Source organism: Rhinolophus sinicus, linkage group LG02 (assembly GCF_036562045.2).
Source record: "Rhinolophus sinicus isolate RSC01 linkage group LG02, ASM3656204v1, whole genome shotgun sequence".
NCBI classification, from domain to species: domain Eukaryota; kingdom Metazoa; phylum Chordata; class Mammalia; order Chiroptera; family Rhinolophidae; genus Rhinolophus; species Rhinolophus sinicus.
In genome coordinates, this window is record NC_133752.1 from 88,958,072 (window position 1) to 88,974,496 (window position 16,425).

Genomic DNA, 16,425 nt, shown 5'->3' on the forward strand with positions numbered 1-16,425 from the left:
TTTCACAGCAGCATTATTCACACTTGCCAGAGGGAAGAAACAGCCCAAGTGCCTATCAGCTGATGAATGAACAAACTAAATGTGGTCTGACCGTACAAGGGAATGTTATTTGGCCATAAAATGAAATGAAATACAGACACTTACTACAACATGGATAAAACCTTGAAAGCATTATGCAAAGTGAAAGAAGTCACTCACAAAAGACAATAAACACAATAGTATGATTTCCTGTGTATGAAATGTCCAGAATAGGCAAATCCATAGAGACTTCTAGATAAAAATATTCTAAAATTGATTGTGGTGATGGGTACACAACTCTGAATATACCAATGCCATTGAACTGCACACCTTAAATGGGGTGAATTGCATGGCATGTGAACTAGACCTCACTAAAGCTGTTATTAAAATGAAAACCAAAGCCTGATGTAGCCTGCCTGTTCCCACATCACCACACTGCACACTGTTAGGGCTGAGCCTGACGGGAAACACGGTCTCCCAGGCCTCAGGATGGGGGCAGAGCTCTGAATACACCTGCTCCTCCCTCAGTCTAACGTCCTTCTTTCCAAGGCCCCTTTGAAACGGGGTCTCCCACCGGTTGGAGCTGTAGACACAACACACAAAAGCCACAGCACGAGAAGAGACATGACAGCAAGACTCTGGTCAACAGCTATCTGGGGCCTGAGGTTGAGAAAGCCTTTCACCGACGTGCGTCACAAGGCGGCGAGGCAAGGAGAGTCCGCAGGACGTCCGTGTTAGCTCACGGAGCTCAGGCCATCCTTTCTCCCTCTTCTGAAGCCCCCCCTACACTGGCCGTGCAGTCCTCCCTCGGGACAACGATTTGATGAGGAGTATTTCAAAGGCCTGATCTCCTCCAAAGAAGAAATGTGAAAAGTCAGCCCCCGTCTGATCACGTCACACAACGACGGGCACTCTTCACGGTCCACCAAGTCAACAGAGCTGGTTAGAGTCGGGCGGCAGAACAGTCACTAGAGCTGCCATAAACTAGGAAAATACCTCCTAGCTCTAGGTATAATTTGAAATTAAAATGAACAAATAAAAGGTAAGTCCATACTCCTTCTTACTATTAAAACTCATAACACAAAAGTACCTGTTTCTAAATTTAAGGACAAAAAAATAAATTGGATTCTCTTGGACAGGGTCTTTCTCTTCAATAAAAAAATGGCTCAGAAAAAAAAAATCACAATATGCATAAATTTGCTTCAAAAATATTAAGCACTGTTTTATATCCTGCACATAAATAAATGTGACAATGGCATCATGTAGCAATATCAACAACTGGCCTTCTCATCATTAACATTTAAAACTAAAGGGGAGCCATTCTGACAGTGTCCTAGCTAATCCTTTGGAGGTGGAAAATAAATACATTACGAATGTTTTTTTAACAGATTCACTCACTATGGTTAAATGAGCATTCAAAATCAAGGAGAAAGATAAACAATCATTGTAGCACTAAACATTAATTTTTAAAAACATGATATTTAATATTGAGTTACCTCGCCTGATGCTTCATCGACTAAAGATATCTGGGTAGGAGTTTCAATTTCAATTGATATCTATCAAAATAAAATAAGAGGTCATGTATACATCATACTGTATATTTCCTTTGTTTTGTTTTGTTGGCTTTATAATGCCATCTCAAACACAGGAAGGAGACGAGGGGTAGAAGTCACAGACTCTGGGTAACAATTTCTAATTCCATATAATAAATGTTTTCACAGCTTGAAAACAAGATAAAGTTAACATAACAACTGTTTTGAGGTTGATGTGGCAATACGTATTAAATGCCTTATACACTTATATATCCTTTGATACAGCACTCTTATTTTTACGAACTCCATCTTCCTCCCTTCACCTCCCCATCCCTTTGAACTTGAGTCTTTGTAAAACACGTAGTCATGTGTCCTATTTGTTTAGGTTTTGTGCTGCAGAACAGTCTGGATCCGTCCATGACATGTTGGCCAAATTCACAGAGTCGAGCTGCTGCAGAGTGCTCCAAGGTGTACTTGTACATTTTACTAAAATGGCAACTACTAATACAGAGAGGCATTCACTAAACAGATGACAAATGAACATAATTTCTCATCTTTTTAGTCTGCCGATGTCTTAAAACTTACAGTGACTGAGCTTCAGGAGTGAAAACATCCTTGCATTTCTGGAATAAAACACATTGTATTCATTGTGGACTATTTTTTAATTCTGTGAGATTCAGCTAGCTGTTACCTTAATTAGGGTGTTCACATATGAAATGCCCTTTTCCCCTAGGTTCTTTTATAATCTATTTGCCAGTGGGGTTGAGCGGCTTATCTTTTTATTATCTCCTACAATAATTCAGCTAGTATAGGGACTATTCTTTGAACATTTGGCAAAAGGCACCTACAAAACCATCTGGGCCTGGGCATTTATTTTTTTTATTTTTTTTTATTTTTATATTGTTAAGGCTTTTGCATTTATATTCATTTTCTTTTCCTGTAAAGAATTTCATCTGACTTTGGTAACAGGGTAACACTGGCCTCGTAAAATGGTGAGACATGTCACCCTCTATTTTATGAAAGATTTGTATAGGATTGGTATTTGTTCTTCATTAAATATTTGCTAGGATTTACCAGAGAAGTTATCTGTGCATAAAGAGATTTGGTTTTGTTTTTGGAAGAAGGAAGTTATTAATTGTGAATTAAATTTATTTAAGAGATATAGGGCTATTCAGATTTTCTATCTCTTCTTGGATCTGTTAAATTGTAGTTGTCAAGGAATTTTTCTATTTTATCTAACTTGTCAAATTTATTGGAATAAAATTGTTTATAATCTGGGCCTTTATTGAAGAGAGATCTTTGAAAATTGTTCTAATTTCTTGATTACTGATTTATTCACGATTTCCACTTTTCTTGCCTCAATTTGGTATTTTTCTCCTTTTCCAGGTATTTATCCACTTTGTCTAAATTATCAAATATACGTCCATATAATTGTCAAAAAATGCATTGCTGTTGTTTTCCTTTTTGTCATTCTGTATTTTTATGTGCATCTTTTTAATTATCAATCTTGGCAGAAATTTCTCTCTATTTCTCTGAAGACGAGCTTTTAATTTTATTCATCTTTCATTTTCTGCAGTAGTTGTTAGTCTCTGTATCACAAATTTGTCCTTTCATTTTTATTATATCCTTCTTTCACATATCCTGATATTTGCTTTGTTGCTCCTTTTCCTTCTTACTGAGTTGAAGATAACTCCATTGAATTCTACTCTTTCCTTTCTAAGAAATGTATTTAACACTATGAATTTCCCTTTGAGTACTAATTTAGCTGTTCCACACATTTTGACATGTCATGCTTCCACTGTCCCTAAGTTCTAAGTATTGAATGTTTTTCTTTACAATTTCCTCTTTAACCTAAGAGTTGTTTATTGTATGCATTTAGTTCCCATATGTATGGGATGACTTTAGCTCTCCTTTTATTTCCGCCAACATCATTGCATTATGGTCAGAGCACAGATCACTGGAATTTCTTAAAACTTCTCTTGGGACATGGTACATGGCCAATTTTTGTTAATGCTCCATGTATACCCAAAGACCTTGTTTTCCCTGTTGGGTTTAAAGCTCTGTATTTCGATTAGCTCACATTGACTAATTATGTCATTCAGATCTTCTGTATTTTCACTTATTTCCTGCCTCCTTCATCTTTCAGTTTCTGAGAATGGTGGGGCAAGCACTCCAGCTACAATTGTTGAATTGCCCATTTCTCCCTTAAACTGTTAGGTGGCCTTGTGCTACATCAGCTTCACTGAGCTGGAACTATCCTAGAAGTCGCTTCCGAGTATACTTCCAGCTTAGGGTTGAGATTTAGAAGGCGGAAGTGAACCAACAACTTTTTAATGCTCTGACGGACACCAGAAATAACAGCTCATGTAGTGTTGTTATCTGCTGGCTCAGCTCACTGACATGAGACTTCAGCAACTCCGTCCTCTATGGGACAGCCACCCTCCTTCAGCCTCTCGGAGTCCTGGGCCAGGTGTGTGGAGCTCAGTGGCAAAGCGGAAGGCAGCACTGCTGAGGTTGGGAGGAGTGAGCGACAGGGATTCCAGCCTGTCTCTGCTCTTCTCCACTTCTTTCTCAGCTTTCCTTCCCAACTGCTGGCCAAGCTGACGGAGAGCAACTTCAGGCCTAACACCAAGGCCAAGGTTACTGCCTCGTGGTTGTGTACCTCTGTGGAGGGAGGTTAAACCTCACCCCAACTGATAGACTGGAGATGGAGACAGAAGATGCCACACATGCACCAAGAGGGCACAAAAACACTGCCATGCTCACATAGTGGGACTTTCTGGGGACAGGAGGGCAGGACCAGCTGGGAGGAAGTGGCTTGTGTGGCCTCAGAGAGAATAGGAGCCAGTGGCTCTGGTTTTTATTGGGGTTGCAGGTGTGCCTGGGCTTGTGTGGTTTGAACTTCACGTGGGCTCCAAGGGAGGGGTAGGCTTTTGTGTCAGCTTGTCCAGGTGTGGGGCAGAAGGGGAGAAAGGAAGTGGGAGTTGACAGCTGTCAACAAACAACAGACTCTTTATGACACTTGTTCTGACTTCTCTGTCAGTTCCCACAATTATTTGGGGCTTAGTCCACAGAGTGAACCCTAATTCTATTCACTCACTGTGGTCTCTTTCTCTGATCAAGCACGGGGTGATCAATTATTACTTTATCCAGTTTGAAGTTATTACTTTGTCAATTGCATTCATGTTCATATCTTCTTGATCCATTGTTCCTTTTAACAGTAAATAACATCCTCTTTGAAACTTCTGGTTGTTGTTTGTTTTTTGTGTGTTTTTTTGTTTTGTTTTTTTTGCCAATTCTAATTTGTATGATATAACAATTGCCACTCTGGCATTCTTAGCTTCTAATTGTTTAGTATATTCCCCCCACCCCCTTTTTTTCCATTTCAACCTTCATTTATCCTTTTGTTTTAATTATGTCTCTTATAGACTGAATAGTGGATTGTTTTAATTATGTCTCTTATAGACTGAATAGTGGATCTTTATTCTTTTAACCTAAACTGAGAATTTGTCTGTTGATCAAGAATTGAATTCAATTCACTCATATTTATAGTAAGTACTGTTATAACAGGAATTTTCCTACCCTCTTTTGATCTTCTATGTACCATACTTTTGTTTTTCTCCCTTTTACTATATCTTTCTTCCATTGATTAGATCCATTTTGTTCTGCCAGATTTAAAATTATTAATTCTATTTTTATTCTTGTTGTTAGCCCTTTCTTATTATAAGCCATAAGTTACATTTACTTTTTCTAATCTAGTCTGTGTTCTACATAAAAGGATTTATCAATTATGTTAATTAACATTCTACACTTTAAAGTATTACAATGCAACTTAGCAAGAGACTCAATGAGATTAAACAAAACTAAGAACCTAGATCAAACTGTTGAGAGGCAAGGAAAACCAATCAACAATAAAATCTCAACCTCTTCCAAACAGCTGAATTACAAAGACTATGTGTCAATATTGTAATGAACGTGGATAAATATAGTGTATGAGGAACTGGGCTTTGAACCCTTCCATTGTCTTGTTCAATCTACCATGAAAAATATTTCCCACTCAAAAATAAAGAATGAGCATCATTCAAAAAATAAAACTTACAATTCGTTTCTCCCAAAATCTGTACTTCGGGCTAGTTAACAACAGCTCTTTAGTAACAGGCGAACAGTACAAGTAAACCTTCAAGCTGAAAGGGAAAGACAAAAAAACAACAACAAAAAACAGCTGTTTCAGTACAATACAAAATAAGCCATCTTGGTGACTAGGAAATACATTTTATTACGTCACTTATCACTGATGTCAAATAATTCAGAACTGAGCTGGCACAAGAAAGCAGAAGCATCTCCCCACAGCAGAGAACCTCAACAATTTACACCAGCTGAAAGTGATTGATTCCACACACAAGACAACAGTCGGTTCACACTAACCCCGCGGGGAAGGCCAGTGTTTGATATCTGTAATTTAATTTAAAATTACACCTTGTGATATGTATGTGCATATGTTTCTTATGCTCTAATTCAAGAGTGGATGGGAGCACCCTACTCAAGCTACTCTGGAAGCCCACACGCCTACAAGCAGCTACCATAGTGCTTCAGTTTATCTTCATGTCTGATCAATGCTAATAATTAGCATAATGAATATAAAAATTGTTTTCATTGGTAAAGTTAGTGACTTATTAGCATAAAATATGTTAAAAATGACAATGGTTGTGAAGTTAGTGGTACTCCAGCTCTGGAGAGTGGCTAAAATGTGTTAGAGACCCACCCTGACCCACCTTGAGGCTAGATAGCCTCAAGGCCATTATCACTGGGATGACACTTCAGTCGGAATCCCTAACCGGTATCCAGCTGTGAAATCTTAGTCTTCTAGTGAGAGGCTGGAGCGTCTAGCTTCAAAGCCGTATCATTAGGGTTGAAGCTTCAGGCTGATTCCCTAACTATATCCATCTGTGAAATGGGAGGATTCTGGCTACTTGACTTGGCCGTCTCTAAGGTGAGCCACATCCTGTCTCCAGACTAAAACGAACCTTTCCTATTGGATGTGGACAAAACATCTAAAAGGAGGGGGCGCTTGTACTGTCAAGTTTACAGACAGGCTGTTTAATTCCAGAGTGCGTGTGAGTGTGTCTGCTTGCTAATGCTTGGAGGGCACAGCATAACTTCATTTGATAACAGTCTCCTTTATATTAGGTTTGTGCAAAAGTAACGCGGTTTTTGCCTTTTTTAAACCGCAATTACTTTTAGACCAACCTAATACCACAGTAGCGAGGATGTGGGAAGAACTAAATAATCCTCACCATCCTCTGACTATTAGCTGCTCGGAGAGTTTCCAGAAGAACCTCGTAATGGTGCCTGATGCCACTGCCCGTTTTGCGCGCAACTGGCAGTTGTACAGATAAAGCCTCAGAGAGGCTGAAGAGGCAGATTGGGACAAGGTGCAGTTGCTACTCTCTCCCCTGGCCTCCCGAAGCCCACACCCCCGCGTTCCAGCATCCCGATCCCCAGCCTTCCTCCTCTCCAGACCCCTGGGCAACTTCCCCGCCAGAACCGGTGAAGCCTCCTCGCCGAGGTAGCGAGCGGCGCCCGCGCTCACTCACCCTTATGGCAGTGGGACAGGAAGTAGGCGCGGGCCTTCAGGTTCTCCCTGTCGAAGCGATCTATGGATATATTTGGATACTCAGCCATCTGTCCCTGGAAGGAACTCATAGCGCTGGCCAACGCCGACAGAGCAGCCCCCAAACTAGTCTCGGAAGCTCAGGTTATTTCCTGACCTCGCCGCCACTTCCGGGAAGCTGCTGCCGCCTCTCCATTGGCCAGCCGGGAGCAGCCCCGTCCAATCAGAGGAGCCCTGCGGCAGGGGGCGGTGCCGAGTAGTGTCTGGTCAGTTTGCCCGCGTGTGACCCGCTAGTTAAATGCCGGAACTGAGCTGCGCTGGCGTGAGGCTGCTGCTGAATCAAGGGCGAGCAGCTGGCTGGGTGGGATCTGGGGTGGGATCTGGGAAGAGTGTGGCTCCTGCCGCCGGAAACCTTGACACAGCACGCTGTGGTTCTGGTGAAGAGTTTCCCGTGTCTATGCAAGAACAGCAGCACGAAGGGAAACTGAACGCCCGCCGCAGGGGGCTCCACCTAAGAATAGTAAGAGGGATGCAGAGCTTCGCTTGAAGTCAGACTGTGTTCCTCTTCCTGCTTGTCCACTGAAAGCCTAAAAGCCGAGCTCAATTTCCCCTCTCTTCTTCAGTGTCTACCTTATGGGGTGGTATGAGAAAAAATTGTATCTGACTCATGGTAGTCAGTAACTTAGTTCCCGCTTCCATTTATAACCACAAAGTGAGTAAATACACAATCCCTGATCATCACAACTCATATGCATTGTTGTCATGCAGGGTGTCATGTGGGGTCTCTGGTCTGGGTCCCCGCAAAAGAACGCAGGGTATGGTGAGGCCAAGAAGGAACGCCCACGGAGCCATAGATAGGGGAGCCGTACCACTATATTCTTGTTGGTGGCTGAGTTGGAGACACAGGAAGCAGGCGCCACACTATGCGCTTCTCTGCCAACCAACTTCACTTGCTAACTGCAATCCGCGCTTGCTAGAGTAGCCACAGCAGTTATATCAGTGGCTAATGGCTAACCGGTAACAGCTGATGGCCATCTGATTACAGCTGATGGCCATCTAATAACCGAGCCAGCACCTTTCCACATGAGGCCGAGAGCCTGGAAACTGCTCTCTGGGACTCTGCCCCCATAATGATCTTAGAGCAGATCAGAACCTAAGGATAGATTAGATTAGCTGCTAGCCTCCCTCCAACCCACACTTTTGAGCTATCATTTTTGCAAGTTAGAAGGATGTATAAAAGAAAAACAAGTGGTAGGGGGATGGGAGAAAGGTCTGGGATTTTTTTTTTTAACTTTTATTTATTTTACGTGTGTTTTTCCAGGACCCGTCAGCTCCAAGTCAAGTAGTTGTTTCGATCTAGTTGTGGAGGGCGCAACTCACAGTGGCCCATGTGGGAATGGAACTGGCAGTCTTGTTGTTAAGAGCGCGGTGCTCTTACCAAACTGAGCTAACCGACCCTCCCAGGTCTGGAATTTTCTAAGCACCAAAGCAACTTTATGAAAAGGTTTGAAGTATCAAGATTCATCAAATAGCCACAGTGGCATTGTGGGGGCGGAGCCCCAGAGACAAGTTTCCAGGCTCTCGGCCTCACATAGACAGGTGCTGGCTCAGGTAGTAAATGGCCAACTGTGATTGCATGGCCATCAGCTGTGGCTAGTTGGCCGTCAGCTGTAACCAGTGAGCCATTGGCCACAATATAACTGCTGTGGCTATGCTAGAAGAGAAGAGAGAAGGAGGAGAGAGAAGGGAGAAGAATGGGGGCTAGCAAGAAGATGGCGGCTGGGCTGGCAAACGTGGATGGCGGTTTGCGGACAGTGTGAATCCAGGCTCCAGTGAGAGTATAGTGCCGCCAGAGAGAATATAGTGGTATGACTCCCCTATCTATGGCTCCTTGTGTGTTCCTTTTTGGCTTCACCATGTCCTGTGTTTTTGTGTGGGGAGCGGGAGCAGAGACCCTGCAGGCCTCCCGGCACGACAAATGGCGCAGCGAGCAGGGTATGGTGCCGGCCAAAGCTCTCCAAAGGACGGTGGAGCAGTTTGTGTGTATGGACACTCAGTCTCAGGAGGACCAGGAGGAGCAGCTGCCGGAGAGCTGGACCCCCGTGGAGGGGTGGGAGGACGTGGACGGTTCTCCCACCAGCACAGGAAAAGCCATGCAGCTGCTGGAGAGATGGAGCCCCGTGGAGAGGTGGAAAGATGTGGACGGTTCCCCAACCAGCACAGGCCGGAGAAAGCGAAGGTCGTTGCAGCCCTGTGGGCCGGGAGGTTCCTGCTCGGGCAGCCCGGATGCAGGACTTGTAGTCCCAGGAGGTAACGCTTGCTGAGTCCTCCGTGGGAGATGAGGGTGAGGTCAAGGTCGTCCCTCACCCCCAGGACAGCCCTGGTGAATGACTATGGACTATGGGGAATTGCCTTCCATCCCTAATTTAATGGACCGCTTGACTGTTTGTTTGGGAACTGTTGTTAGTGGAACTGGGGGATATTTGCTTTTGTCTCTTGACTGGCCGCCATTGAGAATATGTAAGCACCTTGATTGTGAGTCGCTGTTGTTCCAGCAGGGTACCCTGAGAGGCCCACAGAGAGTGGCAGTGCCCTGAGAGCCCTGGCTGTGTCCAGGAAGTGTGGCTGTGCCCACAGAGAGTGGCAGTGCCCTGAAAGCCCTGGCTGTGTCCAGGAAGTGTGGCTGTTCCCAGAGAAAGTGGCAGCGCCCTGAGAAATCCTAGCTGTGCCCGGGGAAACTAGTGGTACCCTAAGAAGTCCAGGAAGTCTGGCTGTGCCCAGGAGTACTGGTGGTGCCCTGAGAAACCCTGGCTGTGTCCGGGAAGACAGGTGGTACCCTAAGAAGTCCAGGAAGTCTGGCAGTGCCCAGAAGCACTGGTGGTGCCCTGAGAAACCCTGGCTGTGCCCAGAGAGCCTGGCTGTGTCCAGGATATTGCATTCACCCCCAGGCTCCTCGCACAGGTCCCCTCGCGGAAGACGCTTGTCGCGTAGATTGTGAGGCGAGAGCCTGTAGGGGTGGAGTGTGGGGGCGGAGCCCCAGAGAGAAGTTTCCAGGCTCTCGGCCTCACATAGACAGGTGCTGGCTCAGGTAGTAAATGGCCAACTGTGATTGCATGGCCATCAGCTGTGGCTAGTTGGCTGTCAGCTGTAACCAGTGAGCCATTGGCCACAATATAACTGCTGTGGCTACGCTAGAAGAGAAGAGAGAAGGAGGAGAGAGAAGGGAGAAGAATGGGGGCTAGCAAGAAGATGGCGGCTGGGCTGGCAAACGTGGATGGCGGTTTGCGGACAGTGTGAATCCAGGCTCCAGTGAGAGTATAGTGCCGCCAGAGAGAATATAGTGGTATGACTCCCCTACCTATGGCTCCTTGTGTGTTCCTTTTTGGCCTCACCATATCCTGCGTTCTTGTATGGGGAGCGGGAGCAGAGACCCTGCAGGCCTCCCGGCACGACAGGCATTTATTGGGTCCCTTCCTAGCAAGGCTCCTTAGACGCCACAATGTTAATCACAGACAACTCAAACACTTTTGAGGACCCGCTTTATTCTGAAGCAAGGTGACAAGCCTTGCAGTGGTTACATAGGTAACTAAAATGTGCCATCAAGTAGTTTTCAGTCTATTCGGAGACAACACATTTGCAGAACATACAAAATGAATGCTTCCACGGAGACACAAAGTAATGCAGGAATAAATCCAGGCACAATGAGTCTGACCAGGGGAATCAGGAACCAAATGCCACCCTCAGAGAATATCAGCATGTTCCTGCAGCCATGGTACTCAGAGTTCTATTGAAATACAGATTCTCATGAAAAAAAAATTTTTTAAGGAGTGGGAGGAGAAGGAAGGAGAAGGAAAATAATGGTGGTGGTGGTGGTGGTGGTGGTGGAGTGGAAGAGGTACAGACACTGTAATCACTGATTTGAGTAAAGCACTCTGCTAGTATACTACTGCCAAGACATTTGATTCAGTATAAGATGACTTGTCATAGAATAAAAGAGAGCTATTGCTGTGGCTAGGCTGTCTACACCTAAAGACAAATTCTGCAATGAGCCTAGCAGCTGGAGACTCCGGTGTGTCTACCTCTGACAGAATTTGGAGCTCCTGGCAAGGCAGGTCAAGATAATGCTCATATTTTTATTTATTTGTCCATTGGTTTGTCCTCTCTTCTTTCCAAAGTGGATGTAGTATAAAAGATTAAAGAGAATTGTGAGAGAGTTGGCATAAAGGGGAGAGAGGGGATAGAAAATGGTGAAGATGCGTAAGCACAGCCCACAGACATGCCCACGTGCTCTCTTGGAAGATGGGAGCCATATATTTGGCCCTTCTAGAAGAAGACAATCATAAACTAGCCTTTGGCGTCTGCAAGATACAAATCAAAGAGATTTTCAGAAGAAGCACAGTGTTCTGGATACAGAGTCCCAAGAGGATGGTAGCAAAGAAAACTGTTACTATGGTCAACATCAGCTACGGCTCTGTTTCCTCATTCCCGGGGGTGCAGGGTGGGGGGCATCTCTCTCTTTCAGAAATTGCACAACTCTTTGAACTTCTAAGTCCTAGATTTATTCTGTCTCAGCAGGACTGAGGAAGAGACACCGTAACCCAGGTGGCTTAAACCACAGAAATTTTTTTTCTCACAGTTCTAGAGGCTGAAAGTCAGAGACCAAGATGTCAGCAAATTTGGTTTCTCTCCCCTTGGCTTCAGATAACTAGCTTCCTGCTGTGTCTTCACAGGGCTCACATCCCTGATATCTCTTCCTCTTACAAGGACCTATCAGTCCTATTGAATTAGAGCCATACCATTAAGATATTACTTAACCTTAATTACCTCTTTAAAGGCCCTCTATCCAAACATCGTCACATTAGAGGTGAGGGCTTCAACGTATGAATCATAGGGGAGCTCCACTCAGTCCGTAACAGTGCCTGTGTCCAAGCGTCCCCTCACTAAGGGACACTAGTCATTAGAATAAGGGTTAGGCGCCCACCCTATTCCAGTAGGACCTCACCTTAACTAATTACATATACAACAACCCTATTTCCAAGTAAGGTCATATTCTGAGGTATGAGGATTAGGACTTTAACACATGGATTGGGGCGGTGGCCTCAAGGGGAACACAATTTAACCCATAACAAAAAACAATGTAAAATAATATAGCCAACATGTATTTCAAGTTTTTTAAATAAAAACTAGGTGCTATGTTAACCATAAGGTTAATGATTTTTAAATGTACTAATTTATAAGATTTGACTGCAGACAGGTTTCTTCAGTTTTGGGATTTTTTTTTCTTTCTGATTTCAGTTTTAGAAGAAACCAAGAGGATATTTGGTTTAGAACTAGCAGAGAAATGACTGGATTCATTCCAGTTAACATTCCAAAATAGAATAGCTCAAGGACTAAGACTCTAGTCACTGGACTTTGGAAGGCCTGGTTATAGTCTCATCGGAACCACTATTTGTGTGATCTTGGTTAAATTGAACTCTCCATGACTCAGTTTTCTAATCTGTAAAACAGAGGTAATGATACAGTCTCCCCAGAGAACAGATTGGTGGTTGCCAGAGGTGGGGGGTTGGGGGTAGGAGAAATGGGTGAAGGTGGTCAAAAGGTACTAACTTCCAGTTATAAGATGAATAAGTTCTGGGGCTCTAATGTACAGCCTGGATCTATGGTTGACAATATTGTACTGTATATTTGAAAGTTGCTGAGAGAGTAGATCTTAAGTGTTCTCATCACAAGAAAACAAAATTGTCACTATATGTGGTGATGGATGTTAACTAAACTTACTGTGGTGCTGATTTCGCCATGTATACATATATCAAGTCATTATGTTGTACACCTTAAACTACTACAATGTTATGTGTGAACTATATCTCAATAAAATTGTGTGGGAAAGGAATGAGTAACTGATACAACACAACAACATGGATGAATCTCAAAATAATTACGCTGAGTAAAAGAAGCTAGACAAAAAAAGTATACATATTGTATTATTCCATTTATATAACATTATAGAAAATGTGAGATGATCAAAAGTGACAGAAAGCAAATCACAGTTGTTAGGGGCACAAGAAAACAAGTTCATTAACTTGATTGTGGTGATGGTTTCACAGGCATGCCAAACTTACCAAATTATCTGCTTTTAAATATGTGCTGTTTACAGTACTTCAGTTATAGATCAATAGATTTGCAAAAAAAAAAAAAAGGTTTGGAGAGTCTATGGGAGAATGGGGACAAAGTAAACAAATTTGTAAGGACACCCCTTTTCTATAGGAATTGATTGATTAAGAAGACATAGGTGGCTAACTCGCATATTAGAAGGTGGTTTAAAAAAATCACAGCGTACGTATGCCTATTTTTTGTTAGTTACATATATCTCTCCATCACTTTTACCTCTTCTCACATCCTACCACCAACCCTCTAACTACTTAGAAAGCATTATTATTCCAAAAGAAGGAAGGAAGGAAGGAAGGAAGGAAGGAAGGAAGGAAGGAAGGAAGGAAGGAAGGAAGGATACCCAAAGCCCTTGAAAATGGTAAGTGTTCAATAAATATTAGCTATTATTATTTACTAGGCATATACTAAGTGCCAGGCACTGTACTTGAACCTGGAAGTAATAAAGGAATCTTGGCATACCAAGAGTCCACAGTCTGGCAGAAAGAGAAACCCATGGAAAAAAAGAGGTTTTACAGTGCTCCAGTGTTGTGTGCTCAGGGTGTAATGTGGCAGGCAACCAAGGACAGATCTCAGTCCTGCAAGGAGAAAGGGGCTATCAGAAAATCTAAGCAGAGAAGGTGAATGTGCATTCAACTTCCAGGCCCAAGAACAGCGGAAGTCCCTGGAATGAACTTTTATTCCGTCTGGACACTGCAAATAGTTCCTTTTAACCAAAGTGTTGTGCTCAAAAAGGGCTTAACAGGGGAAGTCTAAGGCTAAACCAGCTAAGAAGGGACCAGTCCATGAGGGCCTGTACACCAAGCCAAAGAGTTTAAACTTTAATCTGAGCAGCAGTCGGAAGCCTGGGTGGTTTGAAACAAGGGAGTGACACGTGAGATTAGAACAGTATCTCTCAAGGTGTGGACCCTGGAAGAGCATCACCAACAGTGATGGGAACCTGTTACAAATGGAAATTCTCTATCCCGGTCCAGATCTACTAAATCAGAAAGTTGGGGGCGGGGGGCTAAATGTGTATTCACATACCCTTCAGGAGATTCTGATAGATCCTAAAATTTGAGAACCACTGGATTTGAATTTAGAAAGACACCCAGGCAGTCTGAGACAGGGAGTCTGAGTGGGAAGCTGCTGTAATACTCCAGGAAATGTGATGGTGTGGATTCACTTATTCACTCAACAGATAGTCCCTGACCATCTACCATGTGTCAGATACTGTTCTAGACACTAAAGATACAGCAGTGAGCAAAGCAGAGAAAAACCCATGTGGTAATGTGTACATATTCTAGTGGAAATAATCTATCATTGACATAGTTCCAGATGCTGCCCTACATGGTTTGTACTTACTATTTCATCCTCACAACTCCATCAGACAGGTACAGATTTTGTCTTCATTTCATAGTTAAGGAAACACTGATTAAGTAACTTGTACAGGGTCATGCTGCTAGTTTTGACCCCAGAATTAAATCCAAGGTCATGCGACAGATGCCATGCTCCTAGCGACTATGTTGTCCTACTCCCGCAGTGTCACAGAGGCACTGGTGGGGATGGTGGTGGTGGTGGTGGTGGTGAAACATATTCACTTGTGATAGATTGTTTTAGCACCTACTGTGTGCTAGGCACTGTTCTAGGAGTTTAGTTAACAAGAGCTCTGTCTTTATAGAATTAAATTCTCACAGAAGATAAATGATAAAATTAGGAAATATGCAGTTTAAATAGTATATTAGAAGGTGATAAGTGCTACAGAAAAAAGAAACCCTAGGACATAGTAAGGGGGAAGGGAGCATGATGAAGGAGCGAGATAGAAGAAGGAGGATGAGCAAGCTGAGATATTAACAGACTTGAAGACGAGGAAGTTAGGCAAAGGGCTAACTGGCGGAAGACCATTCCAGGAAGAGGCAACAGCTACAAATAAGGCCCCCATGTGGAAGCGAGGCCAAGAACAGCCAGGAGACCAGTGTGGCTGGAACAGAGTGAGCCAGGGCTGCAGAGCAAGGAAAGAGGGTGTATGTGCACATTTTATAAGGCTCTGTTGGCATTGTAAAGACTCTGGTTTTCACTGTGTAAGATGCGGAGCCGTTGCAAGATTATAAGCGGAGACGCCTTATCTGATTTAAGTTTTAAACGGATCGCACTGATTGTTGTGTTGAGAATAGACTATGGGGGACAAGACAGACCTGTTGGGGGCTATTGCAATAACCAGAGGGGGTAAAATTAGGGTGGCCTGGACTTGGGTGGCGGCAGGTTTTGCTGGTGGATGGATATGGACGTAAGACAAAGAGTGGGCTCTGGGGGCCATCTCACTGAAAGGGAAGACTGTGGAAGGGGCAGCTTAGGGGGAGCAGCTTAGGGGCAGCGTTTGGAGAAGGGTTGTTTTGCAAAACCAAGTGGATGTTGGATATACAAGTCTAGATTTGAGAGAGAAATCTGGAAATCTGAGGAAATAAATTTGGGAGTTGTAAGTAAACAGATCATTTTAAATATAATAATGAAGGTAATGTTAGAATAAATAAAGCTGTAGATGTCGTTTATTATCGGTTTACTAATTGTCAGGCATTATACTCAACCCTATGCAGATTGGTTCATTTAATCCCAACAAAATGAGAAGAGAGGTGGGACAGATGGGAGATGTTTACTCTCAGGGATCAGAATTGCCAATGGTCTCTGTTTCCTGATCCACTTTTTTAGGAAATTCTGAGATTGAAGACGCAGCAAATAACACTTTTCACACTCTACCTCTTCTTAGGGACAAGCCCTTGCAAAGATGCCTGTCACCCGGCATCAACTGCGATTCTTAATCCTACTGAGCCCGCAGCCCCGCCCAATCCTCGCTCACGAGCGTACAGGCCGGCTCACCGGGCCAAACCTGAGCTGGGCGCTTCAGCGGAACCACACGTTGCTAGGAGACGGAAAGGTCTCCGAGGGAGACAGTTGGCCTCTCACCGCCCAGCCCTGGGATCCCTAGTGAAGAATAAGAGCATCTCCGCGCTCTCCTGCGAGCTCCCGGGCAGGGCGCCCCAGCCTCTCCAGGTTGGCTGAGCTGGGGTAACCCCGGAGACCTGGACTGGGGGTGGGTGGACAGGATGCTGAAGGGCCGGACAC

The 16,425-nt window shown here is 43.9% G+C and overlaps 1 protein-coding gene across 2 annotated transcripts in view; it reads right to left on the bottom strand.

Annotated features, from left to right (window-relative positions):
• Positions 1–7,327, bottom strand: part of DCLRE1C (DNA cross-link repair 1C) — a 30,517-nt gene extending 23,190 nt beyond the window's left edge. The window contains exons 1-3 of one of the 2 annotated variants that reach the window (XM_074324786.1): positions 7,105–7,327; positions 5,650–5,734; positions 1,515–1,574 (exon numbers count right to left, since the gene is read on the bottom strand). Coding sequence is in view for 1 of the 2 variants with exons in the window: in XM_074324787.1 (XP_074180888.1) it covers positions 1,515–1,574; positions 5,650–5,809; positions 7,141–7,253 (333 nt within the window). In the remaining variant the exon portion in view is untranslated. Of the gene's footprint in view, positions 1–1,514; positions 1,575–5,649; positions 5,810–7,104 lie in introns of both variants that reach the window. The other variant, XM_074324787.1, reaches the window with a different exon arrangement.
• Between the last annotated feature and the right edge of the window lie 9,098 nt (positions 7,328–16,425).